The 23,013-nt window shown below is 48.8% G+C and overlaps 3 protein-coding genes and 1 long non-coding RNA gene across 4 annotated transcripts; 2 read left to right on the top strand and 2 right to left on the bottom strand.

The window, feature by feature from the left end:
• The first annotated feature begins 62 nt into the window (after window positions 1-62).
• SLC25A5 (solute carrier family 25 member 5) lies at window positions 63-2,452 on the top strand. The gene is given in 10 exon segments (XM_057425152.1): window positions 63-176; window positions 178-231; window positions 234-293; window positions 295-502; window positions 505-600; window positions 603-640; window positions 731-1,218; window positions 1,322-1,458; window positions 2,059-2,124; window positions 2,127-2,452. Coding segments are annotated over 10 exon segments (1,350 nt in total). The 3' UTR covers window positions 2,216-2,452.
• Window positions 2,453-7,317: 4,865 nt separating this feature from the next.
• Window positions 7,318-10,753, bottom strand: STEEP1 (STING1 ER exit protein 1). The gene is made up of 7 exons (XM_057425163.1): window positions 10,550-10,753; window positions 10,313-10,430; window positions 10,130-10,171; window positions 9,384-9,522; window positions 8,791-8,880; window positions 8,550-8,642; window positions 7,318-7,780 (listed from the first exon to the last, which is right to left on the bottom strand). The coding sequence occupies exons 1-7, from the start codon at window positions 10,671-10,673 to the stop codon at window positions 7,718-7,720; spliced, it is 669 nt and encodes a 222-aa protein (XP_057281146.1). The 5' UTR covers window positions 10,674-10,753; the 3' UTR covers window positions 7,318-7,717.
• A 1,048-nt stretch (window positions 10,754-11,801) lies between these two features.
• Window positions 11,802-19,569, top strand: UBE2A (ubiquitin conjugating enzyme E2 A). Its single transcript, XM_057425134.1, has 6 exons — window positions 11,802-12,009; window positions 12,294-12,374; window positions 12,494-12,519; window positions 17,797-17,886; window positions 18,875-18,963; window positions 19,381-19,569. The coding sequence occupies exons 1-6, from the start codon at window positions 11,966-11,968 to the stop codon at window positions 19,507-19,509; spliced, it is 459 nt and encodes a 152-aa protein (XP_057281117.1). The 5' UTR covers window positions 11,802-11,965; the 3' UTR covers window positions 19,510-19,569.
• LOC130607748 (uncharacterized) lies at window positions 14,456-19,458 on the bottom strand. Its single transcript, XR_008974324.1, has 2 exons — window positions 18,731-19,458; window positions 14,456-15,040 (listed from the first exon to the last, which is right to left on the bottom strand). It is a non-coding gene; the product is annotated as an uncharacterized LOC130607748 (long non-coding RNA).
• Window positions 19,570-23,013: the final 3,444 nt, after the last annotated feature.

Genomic DNA, 23,013 nt, shown 5'->3' on the forward strand with positions numbered 1-23,013 from the left:
CCGTTGGGCAGGTGAACTGTAGCTCAGGTGATGTTTGGGTGCAGTGGAGGTTGGAGGGGTGCATGGTGGGGTACAGGTCTGAGCACCTCATCACAGCTGGGCTCAGGGAATACGTACAGTGCCTGGAGGTCCGTGACTCCCTGAGCATCCGGTGTGCAGGTGACAGTACCGGCAGAGGGGTCGGGGTGGGGGTCACCCAGGGTGACACTAGTAGAGTTCTCTCAGTGGGGTCTGAGCCGCAGCGGTGCTGGGCTGTCTTCATGACAGCGCTCAGGCGGTGCAGATGGGCTCGGGGGGGACGCAAGGCCCCGCAGGGGCAGCCCAGCCAGCGCTCCCATGCTGGGCATTGGCGGTTCGCGCCCCACCTGAGGTTGCCAAGCCAGCACTGTCCCCCTCCCACAGTAGATGAGCGGGACGCGGCGGTGCATACCACCCAATGTGTCCGCCGCCACCCCCTATATAAGGCGGCCATTTCATCCTCCGCTGCAGTGCCGCCTCTCACCTCACCTCGCCTTCCACCGCCTCTCGCCATGACAGATGCGGCCCTGTCCTTCACTAAGGATTTCCTCACCGGTGGGGTGGCGGCCACCATCTCCAAGACCCCGTCGCCCTTATCGAGAGGGTGAAGGGGCTGCTACAGGTAAGGGCTGGGGCTGCAGCACGGACGCGGGTGCCGGGGTCGGGGGGCTGTGGGGCAGTGGTGCTGATGGCTGTGTCTCGCCCTCCGCAGGTGAAGCACGCCAGCAAGCAGTTCTCACCCAATACGCACTAAAAGGGCACCGTCAATTGCATGGTGTGCATCCCCTGGGAGCAGGGCATCCTCTCCTTCTGGTGTGGCAACCTGGCCAGTGTGATCGGGAACTTCCCCAGCCAGGCCCTCAACTTTGCCTTCAGGGATAAGTAGAAGCAGATCTTCCTGGATGGTGTGGACAAGCAAATCCAGTTCTGGCGGTACTTTGCTGGTGACCTGGTGTCCGGGGGTGCTGCCGGTGCTACCTCCCTCTGCATCATCTGCTCACTTGACTTTGCCTCAACCCACCTGGGAGCAGATGTGGGCAAAGCCAAGGCTGACCAGGAGTTCAGTGGGCTCAGCGACTGCCTGCTCAGTGTCTTCCGGTCGATGGCCTCAAGGGCCATACAGGGCTTCAGTGTCTCTCTCCAGGGTATCATCATCTACAGAGCTGCCTACTTTGGCATCTATGACACTGTGAAGGGTAGGTTGACCAAAATGGCACTAAAAAGGGGATCCTGGGCTGCATCAGGCCTGTAGTGATGTCCTGGTGGCTCACCAGCCATTCTCATCAAAACCTCTCTCCCACAGGCTCCCAGACCCAAGCAACACCCCCATCATTGTCAACTGGATGATCGCTCAGACCGTCACTGCTGTCGCTGGTTTCACATCATGCCCTTTTGATACTGTCCGTCATCGCACGATGATGCAGTCTGGTTGGAAAGGAGGTAAGTTTCTTCTTCCTTGCATAGAAAGTATCAGGCATCCCTGAATCAACAGTTGGTGGTGGAGCTGAGGTGAAGGCAGAGTGGCTTGGCTTTCACCAAGCTGTGTAGGTATCTTCACCCCTTGTAAGCTGGGGGTGTGAGAAAGGCTGCAGAAGTGGATTACAGACAGGGTGCATGAATGGCTTAATCTCCACAGCATACCTGTAAGGTGGTGTGCACAAGTCAGGTATATGTTCAGTGGGTAGGAACAGCAGAACTTGCCCAGGGATGTTGCAAACTAGTGTCTCTGGGCCAAGGGGAGCCATTCCTGGGAGCAGGCGTGGCCTGGCTGATTGTGCAATGGCTTTGGGGTCTGGAAATGTTGGTGTCAAAGTAAACAGCAGCTGCCTTCTGCTCAGACTGTTCCTTCCCGTGTCTCCTAGGGGTTATGTAGCAGCAGTGTATCTCCTGGGCAATCTTGTGCTCTTATGTGCTAATACTGGAGAAAGTCAAGAAATGGGCTGCACTTGAGTTTATGAAGCTGGAGGATCTTAGGCCATGTTGAACCTGGATGTCATGTGTCATGGGCATCCGATTCCTGATGCTGTCTGTCTCCTGCAGCTGACGTTATGTACATGGGCACCCTTGACTGCTGCTGGAAGATTGCCCAGGACGAGGGCTCCAAGGTGTTTTCAAAGGTGCATGGTCAACTGTACTTCGAGGAATGGGTGGTGCTTTTGTCTTGGTCCTCTGTGATGAAATCAAGAAGTACACATAAGTTGCCTTCTGTTGTGAACTGGCATGTTGTTACATATAGTCCACGACCGTTCATGGACTTGTGTGAAAACCATCTAGTTACTAAACAGCAATGGCTGATGTTTATACAGGTTGGCATGGGGCAGGAGCAACTGCCTGCCCTGCCTTTATCAAATTGTTCTCCCTGATGGGACTCACCATGGTTTCTATTTCAGTCACTCCTGCTTAAAGAGTACAAAGAAATAAAAATCTGAAACCAGCTTTCCTCATCTCATGTTTGTTCTTACAGCATGAGGGGGGTGGGAGACTGCAGTGACTATAGAGAAGGAGGAGAAGGAACCACGTCAATCCTGCATGCCTCGCTACCTGCTAACTACCTCCAGCAGGTAAACACAGGGCTGTCTGCCAGAGCTCTGCAGTGTTTCCTGCCCAGTGGTTCCCTGCCCAGGTGTGGGCTGGGGTGGCCCATGTGTGCTGGCTCTGTGCCACCGGTCCTGTCTCAGGCCTCTCTGCTCCCTGAAGGGGATGAAGCCTTGTTTTGAAGGTGCCAAGTGTCCAAGTCTTCTTCTGCAAAGCACAGCCTTCCCCATGGTGCTGGATGCCTGGGAGGCTGGAGGGAGGTATTTGTTGCTGTCTGGAGGAGCAGAGCTGGCATCATGTACTCTAGCTTAGAAACTGTGCTGTCTACTCAGGCATGCTAAAACCCAGCCAGAGAACCTAAGTGCAGATAATTGCTGCTCGTCTGTGGGCCTGCTTTGCGCACGCATGGGATGTTGTGCTTTGGGGGTGTAGAACTGGCCATAGCCAGCCAGCTCCTGAGGCAGAGCTGCGCTTGCCAGGCAAGGAGTCACATCCCCAGGCTCATCTCTTACCACTAGAAGTTAAGCTTGTCGCAGCCCCAAATTCTGGGGCAAGGGGGAAATTCCTTCATGCTTCTGGGGCGATGTGGGGCAAACACTGCAAGGCTGGGCAATGCGTGTGGCTCAGCCTTTACCCAGAGATCTCTGTGGGTCTGCGAGCATGCCACAGTGCAGCTGCCGGGTTTCTGACTGGGGAGCTGGTGTGGTGAGTGGATGGTCTGGTCCTCTGACCTTCAGATGAGTGAGTCTTCTCGCTGCCTCCATGCCTTTGGTCCTTTGGCTGTCCAGGCCTGCTCAAAGCAGTTGATCGCAATCACTGACACCAGGCTCAACCACTGCTGAAACAGCTAAACAATCTCTTGTGTTGCAAAGTGTAGTAATTGTTCTTATTGCTGAAATCCAAATGGAGCAGCTGGGCATGAGTGTGCAGCACTGTCCCACTGAAGGCGGCGGGACATGTGACCCTGTGAATGGCCATGTGTGTTCATGATGGGGAATATCTGCATGTTGAGATTGCCACGCTGCTGAGCCAAAAGCCTTTGCTGATGCTTTTCAATTGCCCCTGGGCTCCTGGTGAGATCCCCCACTGCCTGTGATCCATGGAGCAATGCCACACATGGCGGGCAGCGTGCTGAGGGCTGAGGAGAGCAGGCAGCAGGCTGACAGAGGGTTGCGCCATGGGGCAGCATTACCAGGAGCCCTCTCCTTCTGCACAAATGCTAGCTGATTAACGAAGGGCTCTTGGGTCTTACTGCTCCTGCTGCTAACATGTTCCAGATTTCAAGGGCTGCTCTGAAATGCTGCTGGTTGCTGAGCATGGCGCATCCTTTCCTCTCCCTTCTACAGTGGATGTGTGGCTGGTCCGTTGGCACACAGGGGTAAGTGCATCATTTCTTCTTCCACACGGTGGTGGGTGACCGAGATGCTGAGCCAGGCTATTGTGTTGGGCTGCAAAGGAGCTGAGTTAGGGGACACATTAAGTCCTCAGCCCTACAGCATTTTGCACTGGGCTTGGGGTGCAGGGCTGGCACTGAGTGAAATGAGTTGTAACTACCCAGGTTAGTTACTGCATTTGGGACTTGGGAAACAAGCACTGGGGCATGGGAGATGAGGGGTAGAGCCCTCAATGGGTTTTCCCTGCGCTGTGCTGCTGGGAGCATGGGCTGGCAGACCCCTCTGGCCTGGGGCTCCCATGGGATTTAACCTCCCTCTCCCGGCAGCTCCGCAGGAGGTTTTATCTGGGGAAGCAGGCTGGGGATTCAGCTGCTGTGTTTGCCTGGCACAGAAAGATATTACAGAGGGATTAAGGACTTTGTTCTTGTGGGGAAACGGAGGACGGGAAGGGGCCTGGTGCCAGCTAGTGGCAAAGCACTGAGACCAGGCTGTGCTGCCCTAAGATGGCAGGGTGGGTTTTCCTTTTGAATACAGTTCTCCCGTGGGTAGTGCTGAACATCTCATAGTTCAGAGTTTCCTCCACAGGAGCCATGCCCACCCTGGCGTACTGGCCCCATTGCTGGCAGGGAAGGGTGGGCAAGCGCCTGTATCGCTGCTTTCATCTTGGCCCCTCGTCTGGTGGCCATAAATCCCAGGCTTAGGAGCTGTTGATACAGCACGGCTGCACATGGGATTTGTGTGGAGCACTTGTCAGTGGCCGGGACAGGTGATGAATGGCGCTGGGTGTCTGGCCTTGCCCCTTGCCAGCTGTCTGCCACTGGGACCTCTCTGCCTGGGTTTGAGGCTGTGGGATCAGCCTTCATCTGGAGTGCCAGGAAAGGCAAGGCAAGGGCTGCCACCCTCTTGCTAGTGGGATTTGGGAGGTGCTAATGGCAGCAGAGATGGGAACAAGGCTCTGGGACTTGTCCCATATGCAGGAGTGATGGCTGAGCTTCCTTCCTCTCTCTGCTGGTGATGGGTGCAGGGCCAGGCAGTGACTGGGAGGACTGTGTGGGGTTTTTTTTGCAGGTTATGAGGAACAAGGCATAACCTTGTAGAGCTACTCTGACACAGTAATTCATACTAGGTTCTTGCGAAGGTGTCTGGAAACTGGACTGGACTAAGCCATGAAACATGTAAAGGTAAGTCTGGCCATGTGTGGCATTATTATTGGAATAGATCCCCTCTTCTACTTCACTTTCACTCACTGCTTTGCTTTGGAATACCTCTGCATCCAGACAAGTTCTTACATACAGTATAGTGCTCGGTTACACAAACAAATCTATCACTTGCCTGTATCTACAGATTTATAAAAACTAATGCTGGCTTTCACAGTAACAGAAAATCTTGGCTCTTCTTTGCTCTGAACACTGCTGCAGATCACCCAGCTGCTGCCAGGATGTGGGAAGCTCTGCAGAACGGTTAGTTTTATCTATTATAATAGACATTTAATCAAGCATTTGAACTAGGTGCCCCTGCTTCCTGTTGATACAGTCAACTACCATCTTTTAGTTCATTTAGATCTAGAAATGAAAAACCCAACTTGATTTAAATTGTTGTGAACTAGATCTGGTCAGGATAAGTAATACATAATAATGTATTGGATCAGAGTCTCTGTGGAGATGCTTCAGCTGTTGACTGCATAACTAGAGTGTGTTAAAACTATCTCAGGGACTGCCAGTGGACGGACTACGTACTCCCCTTTCTGACTGAGTCCCTGAGCAAGTCCTGAGCCAACTAGGCAGATCTTTAATGACAGGAATGAAAACCACTGAACATGGCCTGGTCTAAAAGCCAGAATGGAGGAGTGCTTTTACCATGAACACTGCCTCCAGGCTCAAGGTGTGCAACTGAGGAAGTTGATGGCAGTTGGTAATGGCTACTTTGGACAACTTGTGCTGAGCTCTGCACTCCCCAAATCTACTTTGTGCTTCAAAAACCTACAGATAGCCCCAGCCCCCCTGGCAGCCCCTTCACAGCTCACATCAGCTGAAGCTGTGTTTTGTCACTCCCAACCTTAATCCTAACTGTAAATCACTTTCCCTGAGCTTTTGTCTGGGTGTCACTTGAAGTGGGATTGTACTTCATCCTTTATGACAACTGAAGTCTGCATCCCAGCTGGCCTCGCAGGGTTCAATACCCATTTTCAAATTTCAGTCTTTGACTCCTGCTTGGAAAAAACTTCTTAATGTAGAGACCAGCCTGTGGTTATTTGGTGCTTGGGCAGCTCCCCAGGGAAAAAACAGAGGCTTTGACCTGGCTGGACTCTGCCACCACACTTGGAAAAGGTGTTTGTGTAACAAAGTTGTACCCACTCATTGCTCCTACCCTTCCTAAGTATCCTGTCACTGGACACAGGCTTCTGGAAATAGGCTTCAGATTAACAGATGATCAGCAGTGAACTAGATCAGCGCTGCTCAGGTTAACCGTCACATGCATTTACCCAGCTTGGCATCACATTGTCACACGACCAAGGGACACATCCTGTCTGCCAGCTCTGGGGCAGAACTCACTGCCTCCCCCCAAAAAAAAAAGGTACATCCTTAGGCTAAGCAGAGCCATTTTCCCGGTCAGGGTTATAAAACCTTATAAATCTTTATTGATTATGAAGTCTTCCATAATAATTGTGGGGGATGAAGCATCGTGGTCACTGTTCAGGTTATTTTATAATATCTTGGTAGAGTAAGAACATCCTAGGAAAAGTATTTCAGTTCAAATCCGTAACATATTTAATCCCAAGTAAAGCAACAAGGACTATAGAGCACTGTTACTACATCACACAAGAGACACAAAATACTATTTCCCAAACAAGGTCCTTTATGCTCCCATTCTTAACGTTGTCTTCATCCAAGTCCTTAGTGGTCAGCGCATTCAGAACAATTTTTCCTTCCCCTTCACATTTTACATCTCGAAGTACTGATTCTGGTTTACAGAATGGGTTAGTTCACACAGTGCAGTTATATTCTACTTTAAAGGATTGTACAAGTAACCTCCAACTGCCTATCTGTACTCATACGATTATTGTATAACAGGCAGGAAGGTTTTGGTTTCAGTAGTTCAAAACAGGGTTGGATTTCATTCTCTTGTACCAGGCAGTTGTCTGTTGGGAGTGCAATTCTGTCAAACTGCAGCTTTCCAACGTTCAACAGGAGCTGAGGATTAAGAGCTGCAGCCAAGCCTCTGACAGCCTGTCTGCTGCTCAGGGTGAGCAGCAGCACTGTCCCCAGCCTGGCACCCAGTCTTCTCAGACTGTGTGTGAATGGCACATGTCTCCACCTGCTGCACATTTTGGACACATTTAAAATAACAAAATGAACAACAGGCACAGAGCTTACTTTTGTAGCCATTTCTTTGTTGTACAGTTGACCTATAGCTCTAATACACTTATGCAAACCTTACACATTTGAAAACTACCAAAATAAAAAGGTGGGTATTTGAACTCAGGAAGGCACCCAGTGAAGATTTTCCAAAAGTAAATATTCTGGAGGAGCAGCTTGCTCCTAACACTGCATCTGTAGAGAACTGCAGCTTCAGCAAAGTCTCCAGTGCTGTTGGAGTTACTAAAATTGGTACCAGAGTATCAGTTATGAGAGAGAGTTACTCATCCTCCAAGCTGGCTGGATGCAGCACACTGCCCTTGAACACTGTCTGTTATTTCTGCTCTGTTGACAGATCTCTGATAGCTCCTGGTAGCCTTCTGCTCTCTGAATACTCAGCAGATGTGCAGCATTTCACTTGAACTGGTTATCAATCAGGGTTCCTTTCATCTTGGCTTTCTTGGCTTCCAACTCAGCCTGATTAAGAAAATTAAGACAGAATGAAATAAAGGCTGGATATGTTTCCCTTCCGTGCTCCAGTGAGGTTTGGTCATCTTGTCTGACCACTGGGCAAGCTTTCTCACACCAGGAGCAAGAGTAGCTCAAGTTCTTTCTGGCTCCCTCTTCCCCTGATGTACAGGACAATGACCACCTTTAAAACCACAAAAAGTCCAAAACTAACTGCACAGGAGACAATTTCATCCCTTCTGTCTTCAGGTGGAAGCTACAAATTTCCCCCCTCCCCTGCCATACTATACTGTCACAGCAGGGAAGATCAGCTGTGATGTTCTTCCCATTAATTCTTCAAGTGACCCTTTAGGTAACAGCTGAGCTGGCAGCTCCTCCAGCAAGGAGGAGCTTGGCCTCAGCTTGCCTGACATCTCCTGGCAGAGACCTGCTCTGGCAAACAGGCTTGACAGCACAGCATTAGGGGGTGCTCTAGTTGGCAAAGCCATGGCCTGGTTTTCCCTTTCCTTGTTCCTTGACCAACACGGAAAGCCTCCTGGCAAAAGCTCTGCTAGGTGCTCTTCAGTCAGTTCTGTTCAACTCCATACAATTTTAAGTTCAGAAGGACTAGCAGAACATCTCTATAAAACCTGTAAAGGAAAGGTCATCCTCACAATGCTACAAGTTAGCTAGGACTGTACAAGGATCTTTAGTCCAATCTGCAAGACAGCTTTTTTTTTTTTACAATGACAACAGATCTCAGGAATTCGCATTGAACACCAAAAAAAAAACCACTCACCAACTCCTGTAGCCGCCTTTTGCTCATGCCTTTGCGTTCCAGCTGTTTCTCAATCACTTTTGCATTCTGTGCATAGGAGTCTGCAATCTCCCTCTGAAACACACACAGTGTCACTTTGCAACAGCAAACCCCAAAGTAACACCACCTCATCCAAATGGTGAGGTGATCACTGGCTCTTATCAGTGTTCAGAACAGCTGCTAGGTTCAGATGCAACTGCCACCAAGGACAGACAAAACTCACCGCTTCAATCTCCTCCTCCTCTTCATCAATTGTGGAGACTGTGACAGAACTGAACTTGCCCATGTCTTTGGTCCGTTTGGTCATCATCACCTAGGTGAGAAGTGGAATATTTCCTTAAACCTTGGCAACAGCTCTGCCACTAGGGATCACTCCCCCTCCGATGCTTTTAAGGCTTCTTATGCAATTTGTTAGGATTACCTAAACTCTGTGGGTGGCAAAGGAGAATTATCCCCAGTGATTTCAGGGGATAGAGCTGTCATTATCAGAAGCAAACTCACTGATACGTAACAGATGTGTCATATTTTGAGAATCGCTGTGCAGACCTAATCACAATGGAAACTTTCTGGCAACTGAGCCTAAATGTAAGGCACAATCTAGATTTCCCAGGTTATTTTGCTTTCCTGTAGTGCTACAACTCCAAGATGCAGTTACCTCTGTAAAGGAAAACTTAAGGCAGACAGAACACACCAAACTGAGCTGTTGTTTCGAGGTCCTTTCTTTTTCTCCCCTTTGCGCCTGCCATTAAGTGGTTTTACTCACCACACCTTATTGAAAAGCAGAGATAACCTTTTTACTTATCTAAAGCTGATTACCTTTTTGGGAGGTTCTTGTTTCTGAGTATATATGTTTGTTTTCCCAAAACCCTGGCCAAATTTGACCACAGCACCGTCAACAATGAACGTCACAGGAGCATTTTTCTGTTGGTGTTGGTAAAAGAGCAGCAGTCCACACCTGGAAACAGAAGCATAGCTAGCTGTGAGAAAACACAGATTCTGGAGTAAGGTCTTCAGCTTGGGCTCCCAGAATGTGAAGGCTGTGGACCTGTTGGAACAAGTCCAGAGGAAGCCACGGAGATGCTCTGAGGGCTGGAACAGCTCTGCGCTGGAGCCAGGCTGAGTAAGCTGGGCTTGTTCAGCCTGGAAGAGAGGATACTCTGGGGAGACCTAAGAGCAGCTCCCAGTGCCTAAAGGGGCTACAAGAAACCTGGAGAGGGGCTTTTTACAAGGACATTTAGGGATAGGACAAGGGGGACTAGCTTTAAACTGAAAGAGGGTAGAATTAGAGATTGGGAAGAAGCTCTTCACTGGGGAGAGGCACTGGGACAGGCTGTGCAGAGAAGGCGTGGCTGCCCCATCCCTAGCAGTGTTCAAGGCCAGGAAGGACAGGGCTTGGAGCAACCTGGTCTAGTGGAAGGTGTCCCTGCCCATGGCAGGGGGTTGGAACTGGATGCGCTTTAGGGTCCATCCCTTCCAACCCAAACCAGTCTGGGATTCTGGATTCCTACGTTACCGCAAAGCCAGGCTGTCAAAGTCACTAAAGAGCCAACACGGTCACTCACTTGCCACACTTCTTCCTGAACTGCCGCTCTATGCCTTCGGGTCTGGGGGAAGAAGGAAGAGGTTAAGAGGAGCGTGCAGACAGCAGGCACGGTGCCCTGCTGAGGGACCCCATCAGGGTGAGAGCACAAGGCCAGAGCAGGGCGGCCCTTCCGCGGGCCTCGGGAGGCAGAGCCGCGGCCCACCTGCGCAGGAAAACGCTCTCCTCCTCCTCCGCGTTGCAGAACTTATGGGCGTGCTTGGCGGCGTCCATCACCCGGGCGCGGTCCCGCGGCCGCATCGGCAGCTTCTCCAGCTGGCAGTCTGCGGAGAGCGGCGGGGCCTGGCTGGCGGCGGAGCCGGCACCGGCGCCCCAACCCCTGCCCCCCGCGCCCCGCCGCCTCCCTGGCCCTCAGCGCTGCGCGCCCACCGCCGCGGCTCACCCAGCACCAGCACCATCTGCCCGCACAGGCAGTAGTAAACGTGAAGCGGCTTCTCCCCATCGTCGTACTCCTCGCGGTCGCGGGTGTCGGAGCACACGACGGACCTAGACACCACCTTGGGCATGGCGGCGGCTCGGAGCGGCCTCCTCACACCGCCCAGGCCCTGCTTCCCCGCCTCAGGCCCGGCCTCCCCGCGGCTCCGCCCGCTGAGTGTGAGCTCGCCAAGGTCTTCGGAAAAACAGCGTCTGCTTCCGGGCTTCCCGCGGTGTTTAACTTCCACACGTTCCCAAGGCACGGTGGACTCTCCCCAGAGGAGAGACGGGTGTGCGGCGGAGGGTGAGGCACAGTCAGGGCAGCACCAGACCTGCGTTAAACGTGCGCTGCAGCGGCAGATTTGAGACCTTGGGTCATTTCACAAACTGGCCTGAGCTTGGCACGGGAGCGGGAGACGGTGACCCCGTCCCTTCGCACACTGTGCCAGCTCTGTCCGACTGCACCCCCCGGGAGCTCCTGCAAGTGGGGATCTCTTGTGAACTGGATCTTTTGTGAGCACAGGTCCTTGTGTAACCAAAAGCAAAGCACTTAGTGGAGCCCCTTTCGGACAAGCCCCAGAAGCTGATGCATTTCTTACTGCACAGGCTGCGTCAGGGCAGGGATGGGAGGTTTTCAATGCAGCCAGGACAGCAGTGGTTTTGTTAACTTCTGTTAAAATAAAGGCAGAGTCTCCTCTGAAGCCAGCTCCCCAGATGGCTGTATTACATCGTTATAAGTGACAATCAGCTGGATAAACAGGGCCTATCCTGTCTGTTCCAGACAACTGCAGAGAGGAATTCTTAACTCCCAAAGGCTATTGAAAAGAGGTAGAAAAGAGATTATTTTCCCTTGGAAAGCTTTCAGAGGAAGCAGGAAATGCAGTGTAACAGGAGAAGGAACGGGAGCGATGGCGTCACTGTTGTGGAGCTCTGCTGTCCTGGGGATGGCTGAAGTGAATTAATTCCGTGCTTGGCTTTGCTGCACCCATTGAACTGCCTTTATCTCACTCCCACCCTCCCGCTCCCTCCCCGTTCTCTCCCAGGGGCACTGGGAACGAACCGCGGTGTGAGCCGAACCACAGCGCAAACGCGGGAAGGGTCACGCAGACTGCCGCCGCGACCGGACCGCTCTCGTGACGTCACAGGTCAAGCGATATCCGGCTCCGCCTTCTTTCCCCGCGCCGTTGGTACGTTCCGGGATCGGCCGGCAGCCGGCGCAGGAATCGGTGCAGCCCGGGCCCCCCTGCGTCCGCCTCAGTGGTAGAGGCCGCGATCGTTCCTGTTCGTCAGCGCTGCCGCTGCCTCAGTTGGAGCTCGTCGCCGTCTCCGGGCGCCCCGTGCTCCCTCTGGCATTGTATGAGTGATCTATAACCCTGAGCCCGCCATGTCCACTCCGGCCCGTAGGCGCCTCATGCGGGACTTCAAGAGGTACAGAGGCCGCCGGCTGAAGGGAAAGGGGAGGGCGGGCGGGAGGAGGACGAAGGGCCCCGCTCTGCTGGGAGAGAAGGGGGGCAGCACAACATGGCGGCGGGGTAGGGCGCGCTCCGCTGATTGCGTAGCGTCGGTCGGCGCCGTCTGTCTGCGGGTTACGCTGTTTGCGCAGGGGCGTGTAGTTACCTGCCTGGGTTACGCGAAGTGCGCAGAGGCGGCCGCCGGGGGAAAGCACTGGAGGGGTAATGGGTCCGGCGCATCAGCGCTCCCTGTGCCCGCAGGTTGCAGGAGGATCCCCCGGCCGGGGTGAGCGGGGCCCCGTCCGAGAACAACATCATGGTGTGGAACGCCGTCATCTTTGGGTAAGTCGGGTGGGGGCCGGGGGCGGCAGGCGCGGGGGCCGCTGCCTCTGTGTCTCCCGGCGGGGGACAGGGCCGGAAGCCCACGGGTGACACTGTGCTCTGCTTCTTCCCTTTTCTAGGCCTGAGGGGACCCCTTTTGAGGACGGTAAGTGCGGCGTGCGGGCCTGGGGTTTGGCTTTGTCGGGGTTAGCTGCAGTTTGACATGGCCTCGGTGTGCGCTGCCCTGACTGGGCAACAGGTGGGGGCTTGGGGACGAGAAGGATGTGGGTGCACGCACCTGCGTGCTGTGCTTGTATAAACACTATTTCTTTTCCCCTACTCCAAGATGTTGCTCTAGATTGCCGTGTTGATTTACAGAAACATACAAAGTAGCTTGTAGGTGCTTGCTTGTAATCACTAAATCTGACTATGCTAAGCCTGATTTACTGTACCATTTCAAGGATCTCCAAGCTTTTCTTTTGAATCCTGGATCATGTTTTTAGGGACACTCATATTTGGAGAACCATCAAAAACCTGGTACAGAAGTGTTGTCATTTGTTTTGAGCTGTTTTTTCTGATGCTGGAAGTGTTTTGCGAGTAAGTTCCAGTGTGAGTCAGCTGTAGTAGGAAATGGGCCGATTGCTTGAGGAAGCTCAGAACAGATATTTTGTTGGGGGTTTTGTCTTGGCTTCTGCTTCACTCTGCTGCAATCAGTATCGTTCAGGGTTAAAGATTAAAAGTTTCTGAATGTTAAAAGGTGACTAAATAAGTCCTTGTAACATACCTATGTCCTGGTAGTTTACACCTGGTCTCGTTGTCTTCTGCCTTTGCTGGTGCTGTCCGAATACTTCAGCACCCCTGTGAAAACTTGTTCGACATGAAATACTGTCTAACTGAAATCAGTGATGCAGTTTTTTATTATTATTTAAGATACTTTCAGTGCAGGCTATAATTAATTCTAGATCTGCATGACTCATGGCAAAAGCATAGGAAAAATTCCTTCACTCTTATGTTGTTCTTGGCTCACTTCTTTGTCTCTGTTTATCCTTGGAGGTAGCACCTGTGGGCATGCCTGTAAAGTGCAGGTTATTTTGATTTTTCCTCCTGTGAAGATTTTGAAGATTTTAAATGTTTCAGTCCTAAGAAAACTCCCAAGACCCCAAAATTCTTCTAATGTATTTGATCTCTTAAAAACTTGCTATAGTAGCTGCTTCAGAATTCTGATGTTTCAAACTTGAATATTCTGTATCATTGCATAATAGAACAGATTGACTAAATGTATTCTGTTATGTCATCTTGTAAACCTAAAAGAAGGGCTCCCTTAAAGTTCTGTTAGGGTTGCTAGATCTGCTTAGTTTCTTGGTGCATTGCCACTAATAGTGATTCACTGGTGGAGCAGAAAGCCACCTCCTTCCAGTGTGCTAAAATGTAGGTTGTTTCCACGTTCAGGCTGTTCCAGCTCGGTGTGAGGTTAACAGATGCTATAAGGGCTTTTTTCCATACATTTCCATTTAGTTGATGGAGGTTGGAGTCTGCTTTTGAGAGCTTTGACATATTGATTTTCTCCCTGCTTTCCACTGTGGCAGCATTGTGTCTTTATCTGGGGTACTTAGGACGTGTTGTGTTTGCAGCAGTTTGAAGTTCAGACATGCTTGAGTCTGCTGCTGCTGTCCTGCTGCTGTGGCTGGTCTCATAATATGATCTTGGTGTGTGATGGATTGCTCTTTCCATAGCAAAGTGTGTGTGCTTTCACAGTGTGTGCTCAGGAGAACAGCGATGTCCTGTGTTGCAGGATCTGCTTATCTCCTTCGCGCTGAGACATATCTTAAATTGTGCTAGATAACAAAATACTAAGCAGTGCCTGTGTATATATAAAGGTATATTGGTGCCTCAGCTGTGCTTTTCTATTGAGCAGGGTAGCACAGTTCAGATGCGGTTTAGCTTAATGTAGGTAAAATTAAGGGAATTCTTTATTTAACAGTATTGAGTTGTTACTTTGGGTTCTTTATAACTGTGCAGGTCCTTGTGAGTCAGGTACACTGGAGCTCTGTAATCCCTCTCATGAAGCCTTTGCAGGGCAGCATTCCTCATAAGTCACTTTGTATTTTTGTTCTTAGGCTTTGTCACTTTCTGGTGATAATGTAAGACTTCAGATACCTTAGTTCTTGTGAAGGTAGCCCATGAAGTTCATGTATTTATTTGTTGAACTAGAGGTGTAATCATGTCAACATTGTGAGAATTACTGTTCTTTATCCTCCTTCTGGTGAGGCTCTTCTCCAGTCTCAGCTTCCAAGGTTTCTTAGCTTTGTCTGAACTGAAAACCTGAAGTTCAGACACGTTTGTTTACCTGCTGTGCAGCATAATGCAGCTGAAACCCTCCTGCCCCTCCACCTCCAGACTTCAGAGGGTGTTTTCACAGCTCAGTGTGCAGGCTGGCTTGCCCTAGGAGCAACTACTAATTTAGAACAGCAGCATAACTTCCATCTTCTGGTTGAAGAGGATTTGATTGCAGGTGTCTGCAGTAGGACCCTGGGGATATTATCCTGCCCTTCACCATATTTCTAAGAATCTCTGTGTGTGGCATCTCAAGTGGTAGTGCTGTCCCCATGATGGAAACCCAGCTCTCCCAGTCCTTCAGACCCATTTCTCTGAAACTGGATGATGATTTTGTGGTTAGTGCAGGATTCCTGGGTAGGAGAGAGTTAAAAATAGCACAGCTATTGTAGTATCCTGCCTTGCTGCTGTCAGAGAAAGCAAGGCAGCAAGGTGTTTGCCTTCTGTGTGGTTTGTTCCTTGTTTATGGGATATGGGTTCTGTATCCTTATGTGGGAGGGGAGGAGATCCTCCCTCTTTTATGGTCAGTGGAATAGAGGGGGCTGCTCTTGCTCCCTGCAGCAGGAAGGGCCTGCCAGGAACATGGGTGCTCCTCTGGCAGGGGTTAATGGGGGCAGTGTACAGTCATGGAGAAACCTCCCTGTTAGCCATGGTAGAGTCTCATGTCCTGAGGTAGGAGAGACAGATGGAAAAGGTAGGAGAAAAGAGAACGTTCTCCTAAGATCAGTGATGGTCCTAATATGTCATAATAATGACAATGAATATGATATTTTATGTTTTAAAACTGGCTGTCCAGGCTAGGTTGCAAAGAATATCAGTTGAAAGCTTTGAAATTACTGGTAGAAGAGTCTAGACACTGAGGGCTTTGTCCCAAGCAATGTGTCATGATACCTGCTTGACTTATGTGGCCTTTCCGTGTGAGTGACCCTTGGACATTGGTTCATCAACTCTCTGGACTTGTCCTTTATTAAAGCTCAGCAATGAGCTGTTGGGTGCTGTGGAGCTCTGTCAAAGAGCTATTGGTACCCTAGGTTTTTGACTAGGAGATGTGAGTAGGTAGATGCTGCAGCTGGATACTGTCTGACCACTTGCTCAGGTTTGTTTTCAAAGTGATGCTCTGGTGGGGCAGATGGCTTCCCTTGCTCTCAGTAGTTTTAAATGGATTCTAAGATCAAACTGCCCCTGTTACTGATTTTTGGCCATTTTATCTGTTCCCTCTGCTCCCACTTCAGTCAGTGTTCTAGAATAGCATTCATTTTCTCAAGTATGCTTGTTGAAATCTACTGTTTGATGGTTTGTGCTCAGTTTACAGCCTACTGCTTGCTTAGTCACTCTTCCACAGAAGAAAGTGCCTGCTTTCCTGCTTTGTAAGGAGGCTGCTGAGAACCAGAACTGGGGCAGGGAGAGCTGGGAAGTTCTAAAATTTAGAATAAAATCCCAAAGGATTTGATTCCAGAGGGCCAATACTGCTTGGGATTGTCATCATGTAGGGAAGGAAGGGTAGACCTGAGCTGAGGTTCACAGCTGGTGGAAGTTGCTATTAACTTTCCAGTGCTGGATTCAAGCTGATCTCAGATCTGGCTCTCTGCTTCTGGATTAGCTGCAGTGAAGCTTGGAAGTCTCCACTGCACACTTCTGCTGATTTGAATGATCTTAGCTATCCGACCCCTGTTCCTTTTGTTTTGCAGTGAGATAGCACACTGCTGGCTCTCTGCTCTTTGGATGTTAGGCTGCTAATAAAAGCCAAACATGCAAAACCTTATTTTTAGGATGTTTAGACTTCCCACTGCTGTACAGATAGCTCTGAAGCATCTGTACTGTGTCTTCATATGCAAACTGGAATGTCAAAGCAATGACCTTCATTTATTGCAACTCGATGTTACAATTTATCTCCTTATAAAGGAAGGAGTCCCTGGGAAATCCCGCAGGTCCCCCCTGATCTGGAAAAAGGAAAGGGACTGAAAATTCTGTTCTCTGGCTACCAGTTGTTGGCACATGTTTGTCAGCCAAACGAAGGAATACATTAATGATATTAGTGCTGGAAAGCTTCCTCACAGTAGGAAGCAAGGTTGAGCTTTACATCTGAGCCCCTGAGTTTTAATTTGGGCAGTGAGTGTTGGGGGGGATGGACCTGTCACAGATACATGAGGATGCCCTTTCAGAAAAGGTAATGTGTCTGCCCTGGCAGGTTGTTCCAGTTGTTACTGTAAGGCATGTTCCTCTTACAGGAGAGCTGTATTTTGATATGAAGGTGCTTCCGATGGATGGATCTCTCTGAGTGTACCCATAAACCGCCTCCCAGATGGGTTGCTGAGGTGATAGCATGGCAAGAGCAGCTTGGAGTGTCTAGAGGTCCTCAGTTACTGCTCTGACTCACTAGCAGTGCTCAGTCCCTTGGAACCACATTTATGCAAATTTAATAGACAGACTTCTTATTCTCAGACTGTCACAGCCTGAGAAGGGCTAAAATCACTTGTGTTGGTGCAGGCTGGTAAAGCGATTGGGTTAATTGCAGAGCTTTCTCTTCTTAGTCTTTCTCGGATGAAGACTAGTTAGTCTGAAATAACTAATCAGGGTTTTCAAGTGTCTCATTTGGATGCTGCTTTCAATATTACTTTTCTGCAATAGGATGTGATTACTTACAGTTGTTGATAAAAATGTATTTTCTTGAAATTGAAACAGGAAATAACTAAGCAGGTCCTTGTCATGATGCATATTCCCACCTCTAGGACTTACTAAATCATAGCCTGTTGCACAGATGGTTATACACCCACTTGTGCTGTTTTTACAGTGCGCTGAGATTAGGCTTTGTGAAAGGAAAACTAAAGGGAAGATTTATTTCCTAACACAAACCCTTTGACTGGGGTAGTGGGTTTGGCAATAAAAGTAATTCACAGGAGATACTCTTGTACCAGTGTTGGCTGAAGTCAATGATTAACTCCAAAGAGAGTAGGAGAATTGTTGTAGGACTGAGCAATCTGTATTCCCTCTCCAGCATGTACATACCAGCACAATAGCACCAGTTTGTGCTTGTAGAGGGATGCTACTTATTCATCCCTTGTGTAAATTCATTCTGAGTAAAGGTTACTTATCTCTCTTTCAACTCTAGGAACTTTCAAACTTACAATAGAATTCACAGAAGAATATCCGAATAAGCCACCCACTGTTAGATTTGTCTCTAAAATGTTTCATCCAAATGGTAAGTACTTACACAATACTGCTTATTTTCAAGTTCTAGCTTTTTATAGTGTTGTAGAAAAAGGTCTATTTATTATCAAAGTTTCCACTGTTTAGTAAGTAAGCAACATTCCAGTGTGGTTCTGTGTAGGTTTAGTAAGGATGAATACGTGAGCAGTGATCAGGCTTGACATGAAAGGGGCAATAAATAGAGCCTCTGACCTTTCAGGTATTACAGCACAGTATCAAGACACTTCTCTCTCAACTGCCTGTTGTTAAACCTTATAGTATAGGTTTAAGTATAATATATTCTTAAAGAGCAGTGCCTTGGTATTCTATTCGTATGTACTGTATATACAGCAGTATGTATGGACACTGAATGTTTGATGCTGTTGACTGCAGTTGTCTTTTATCACTTCTCCAAAATGCCAGTAAGAATGACATACCTCAAAATGTGGTGCTGGTTACCAGCTACAGGGAGTGACAGATCATTTAATTAACCCCCTTCTCTGGTAATTAAAAGTTGTAGCTATATTCCTTGTCTCCAAGTACTAGCTTTGTGAAGGAATACTAGAAACTTTCAAATGTAGCAGGGTAAGTGAAGTGCCCTGAGGGAAGGTTCTTCTAAAGCTGCTGTGAGCTTCAGAATACAAGTCCCTGACTGTTGGAGATACTTTCTGGGGAAGCCTTACCTATAAACAGCTCTTGGCTTGTGTTCTTTATTTGGTTCACTTGTGGGTAGCTTAATTTTTTTTTGTCTTAAAATCTATTAATGGTAGTTGCAATGTCACAGAGAAGCTTGATGCTAAAGAAAAAGCAGGGGTTGAGTTTAAATACCACAGGCAGCTGTTGGTGATGAGCTTCACCTGTTACTTCCTACAGGCTTGTTTGCTGTCAGATGCTATTGTAGTGTTTGTCAGTACACAGGTTTTTCAGGAGCAGGCAATACTAGGACAAACTGAGTGCTGTACAACTTCTGTGTTAAGCCATTCTTCTTGAACCTTTTCTAGTCTATGCAGATGGTAGTATATGTCTGGATATTCTTCAGAATCGTTGGAGTCCTACTTATGATGTCTCTTCCATCTTAACATCCATACAGGTAAAATGAACCCTGCATGAAAAGGCAGAATGAAATTAGGATGCTTTGACAAAAACAGCTCAGGAAACACTTTGTTTTGCCTCCTGCTAGCCAGTATAGCATCTATACCTTGATATGTGCTAAGGTATGAGTACTTCCCAGGTATAAGCTAACAGTGACATCAGGTGGTCACTGAAGGGGCCTGTCCTGTGATCACATTGCTTGGGTATTGCTGCTTGGCTGTCAAGTTGCAGTGGCACCTGCACTGCTGTAAGAGTGACAGCAAGTGCTTCCAGTAACTTACAGCTGGAATAATGCCATGTGCATGACTGTATGTAATTAACCTCTGCACTCTTATCAGTATGGATAGTTTTATGGAGTATGTTGGAAAACCATGCATACTCTCCAGTGCCTAAGAATCTCTTTCTCTTTGCGCAGTCTCTATTGGATGAGCCAAACCCCAACAGCCCAGCAAACAGCCAGGCAGCTCAGCTATACCAAGAGAATAAGCGGGAATATGAAAAACGGGTTTCTGCAATAGTAGAACAGAGCTGGCGTGACTGTTGACCCAGGATGATGCAAATGAACACTCTGTTGATGAGGAAAATAAACAAAGTGTCTGAGTCATCTTTTTCCTCCTAGCATTTACTTTGAAAGCAGAATAGCTGTTGTGCTGTTGCCACCCTCCCTTGCTGAAGCTTCTTCTCCTTGGACATCAGAAAACACCCACTTTGAAGTCAAGTGTTCTGTACTTGGGTTACTTGCAAAAGAGTTACTGATGCTGAATCCATTTCCTGTGCCCCCTCTCCAGTCTTAGGGCAGTATTGTGCATTTCTGTAGTGTACACTAAGCTTTTAATTGTAATTGTGTTATACACAGTGATGCTTATGTGTAGCTTGATAAAGGGATGTTTATATACATACACATTTTTTAACTGGTATTAACTAAAGTGCTGATGTGTCCAGGCTGGTCATTTACCTCTACTACTGGTTTAGACCCCACTGTATTTGTACGTACAGAGTGAAGAAATAACCTCGTTTCCCTTCTGTATTGGTTTCAACTCCTTACTCGTGGTAAAAAACAAAACCCAAACAAATTGATTTCAATTCAAATACTTAGGCTGTGGACTGCTAGTTACTTCTGCACTTCACACGCAGGATTTATGTACAAGTATACATAAATCACTACAGCTGTGGTACTCTGACCTTTGCTTAGGGTGACAAACACCCCCCCTTTTTATTTTAAAGGACATGCCTACAGCGAGCGCTTCACTAATTTCTATAGTCCTGTCACTGAGGCATTACTGGACAAGCCCAGGTAGAGCTGTGGTACTCTGAGAGAAAGACCTTCCACATTAAGGAAGAGATAAAACCTGAAGTATTCCAGCAGTGGAATTACTCCCTCAAGTGTCTTTCACCTGTCCCTTACCTTTAGCTGAGAAAGACAAGTCCTTGGGGAGCCAACTTTGCCTTGTGGAAAGTGTGAATAAAGTACGGGTGGGCACTTGAGTCTCTGCAGTTTCTGCTCTTCATAGATGATTGTGGTTTGTGTGAGCTGCTGCTGCATGCTTGAGTTTCCCTTCAGTTTCATGGAAGTATTTTTTCAACTCTGAAAAAAAAACCAAACAACAAACCAACATTTGTAAGTCCAGACTCACTTTTTTGGTAGGGCTGAGTTTGTACGTTTGGATACAGTACCTTAAGCAGCAGGGTGGGACGGAGCTTACAACTGTGTTGTCCACTGTTCCCGTGTCCTTTGTGTGCACATTGGTCTGTTAGTTGAGAAGTACAACTTTGCACAAGTAACCCATGTAAGAAACTGTACATTTTTCAAAAGTTGTAAATAAAGTGTAACCTTAGTGCTTATTGTATAAATAGGCAAGAGGTGTATAGCTGTGGTTCTTTTAATGGGGCTGTAGGAGGCTGCTGCGGGACTGAGCTCCAGGGTAGACCCTTAGGGCAGGGCTGAGGAGCAGCAGTGCGATGAGCACTGTGCCAGCTCTAGTGCAGGGATTGGGACTTGCCCTTCCAGCACAGAAATGAGCAAACGCCAGCCACAGCATAAAAAACACTTGCAGGAAGCTCAATGCCTGTGAATGAGCCATTGACAAAGATGATCATGAGTTGGTTTCAGCAACTGAACAGGCTCAATAATGAACGGATACAGGAATCATACTTTCCTCCCATCTTACAAGGGGGAGAACAGGATTTAAAATGACTGACACATACCAAAAACTGGTGCTGCTTTGCTCTGCAATTAAGATAGAAGCTGCCAGGTTCTTTCAAAAAGGGAAGTGAGGATTATTTGTACCTGCTGTGACACAGCTCATTCCACTGAACAGCCTTTTGCCATTGAAGTACCTGAGGTACACATACTCCTCCTAATGGACAGTGTCTTAACTGTCATCACAGCTGCATCAGGTGTGTATGGAATGAATCTACTTCAAGTAAGTGTTTTTTTTAAGCAGTCCCTGTGCAAAACTTCCCTAAGGCAGAGCCAGTCAAGCAGCAAAGCCCTTTGTTACACCAGGTTATAGAACAGTGCAAAAACCACCCCAAAACACCAACCCAACCCCTACTTGCACCAACAGGGGTGACTGAAGCCAACCACACGTCCCTTAACCATGGCCCCTGGCCTAGCCAGAAGGATTCCTGCATGCTATTGCCAGCAAAACCTTTCTGAATGGCCCAAGTCCTCATGGTGCAGAAGCCCCCGTATCAGCACCTCCAGTTTTGTATTTGTCTTGACAGCCACTAAAAACAAATGAAAACCCAACCACCACACCAAACAGCATGGAGTGGGACTCCTAAAGCAGGAGGAAACAAGCAGCACAGAGCTGCAAGAAGAAACAAACCCTGACCTTTATACCCCTTTTAGCATGGCCTTCATTCACCAATTTAATTCTCAAGCAGGTCCTGGCTCTCCTGCCAAGCTTACAGTGCTATAAACACATCAGCGACAGAGGTTCAGCTCCAACAGTAACACCCAGACAAGTCTACAGCCACTAACAAGACAGAACAGCAACAGGCGGTCCTGCCGATGGAACTGCACTCAGCAGTGAACAGGGGTTGGAGCTGAATGATCTTTAAGGTCCCTTCCAGTCCAAACCATTCTGTAGCTGTGCTAAGATGGGTAGCCAAGTCTCAGCAACAGGTAGAGCAAGGCCCTGGACAGCTGCCCCTGCTGAGGAACTGTTACATTTCGCCTGCTCCTGCTCCCCCAGACAGGCATTTCTCATCCCAAATCTTGCAGCGGGGCTCTTGCTGTCTGTCTCAGTATCACCAAGCCTACAAGACCTGCAGCATATCCAAGCTAGGGAGGGGGAGCAGCACGCCTGCCTGCTGCAGGAATATCTGCCTAGAAAGTACCACTCCTACATCACCATCTGCTTCAACCCAGCGTTCTGAGAATTCAGCAGTACAGAGGGAATAACACATACAATACCCCAAACACCACCAAAACCCAACATACATTCAGAATTAACTGCCACATTATTTTGCAGCAGCAGCAGCACGTTCCTGTTTCATCAGTCCCAGCCAGTGGACGCTGTGCTGCAGCCATCCAGGCAGCTCATGCCCTTCCCAAGACAGGCTTACCTGCCTGCTTCCTGCTCACACTGCGGGGCTGGAAGTGCCTCTGACTGCATGTCACCAGGATATTCTGCTGCATCAGTGGAGGTCAGTCACGCTCTCCTCTGTGCTGTGAGGATCCAAAGAGAAAACAGGAGGTGGGGAAAAAAGCTAGAGGAGGATGTAAAAAGAGGGAGAGGCAGAAAAACAAAAGAGAGAGCTGAGACACAAGGCAACAGACAAAAAAATACTTCATTAGGACTGGGTTTGTGCTCCTGATGACAGAAAAAACAGCATCTCACTCGTAGCTCTTCCAAGGTCAACGCCTAACCTCTGTTTTGCAAGCATGAAGCAAGCAGTCCTCCAGAGCTCATGAAGTGCCATGTCCTGTGGTAGAGGCAGAGATCAGCCTGCTTTCCGGCCCCCTGCATCCTAGAGAGACACCACGCTCGCACCACATGGCAGAGCTACACCGGAGTTCAGCTGTGACTCGCCCCTGACA

Source organism: Pezoporus wallicus, unplaced genomic scaffold (assembly GCF_028554395.1).
Source record: "Pezoporus wallicus isolate ANWC-B61680 ecotype Strahan unplaced genomic scaffold, APGP_CSIRO_Pwel_v1 scaffold_6445, whole genome shotgun sequence".
Lineage (NCBI taxonomy): Eukaryota > Metazoa > Chordata > Aves > Psittaciformes > Psittacidae > Pezoporus > Pezoporus wallicus.

What these genes read in the sequence shown, in the direction of transcription:
- STEEP1 (XM_057425163.1), bottom strand. Translation starts at nt 10,673, where the DNA reads ATGCCCAAGGTGGTGTCTAGGTCCGTCGTGTGCTCCGACACCCGCGAC. An exon ending in GCAGATGGTGCTGGTGCTGG is followed by an intron (nt 10,431 to 10,549) that starts GTGAGCCGCGGC and finishes CGCTCTCCGCAG; the next exon opens with ACTGCCAGCTGGAGAAGCTG. An exon ending in TTCAGGAAGAAGTGTGGCAA is followed by an intron (nt 9,523 to 10,129) that starts GTGAGTGACCGT and finishes TTCTGTTTCCAG; the next exon opens with GTGTGGACTGCTGCTCTTTT.
- UBE2A (XM_057425134.1), top strand. Translation starts at nt 11,966, where the DNA reads ATGTCCACTCCGGCCCGTAGGCGCCTCATGCGGGACTTCAAGAG. An exon ending in GGGGACCCCTTTTGAGGACG is followed by an intron (nt 12,520 to 17,796) that starts GTAAGTGCGGCG and finishes TTTCAACTCTAG; the next exon opens with GAACTTTCAAACTTACAATA. An exon ending in CCATCTTAACATCCATACAG is followed by an intron (nt 18,964 to 19,380) that starts GTAAAATGAACC and finishes CTCTTTGCGCAG; the next exon opens with TCTCTATTGGATGAGCCAAA.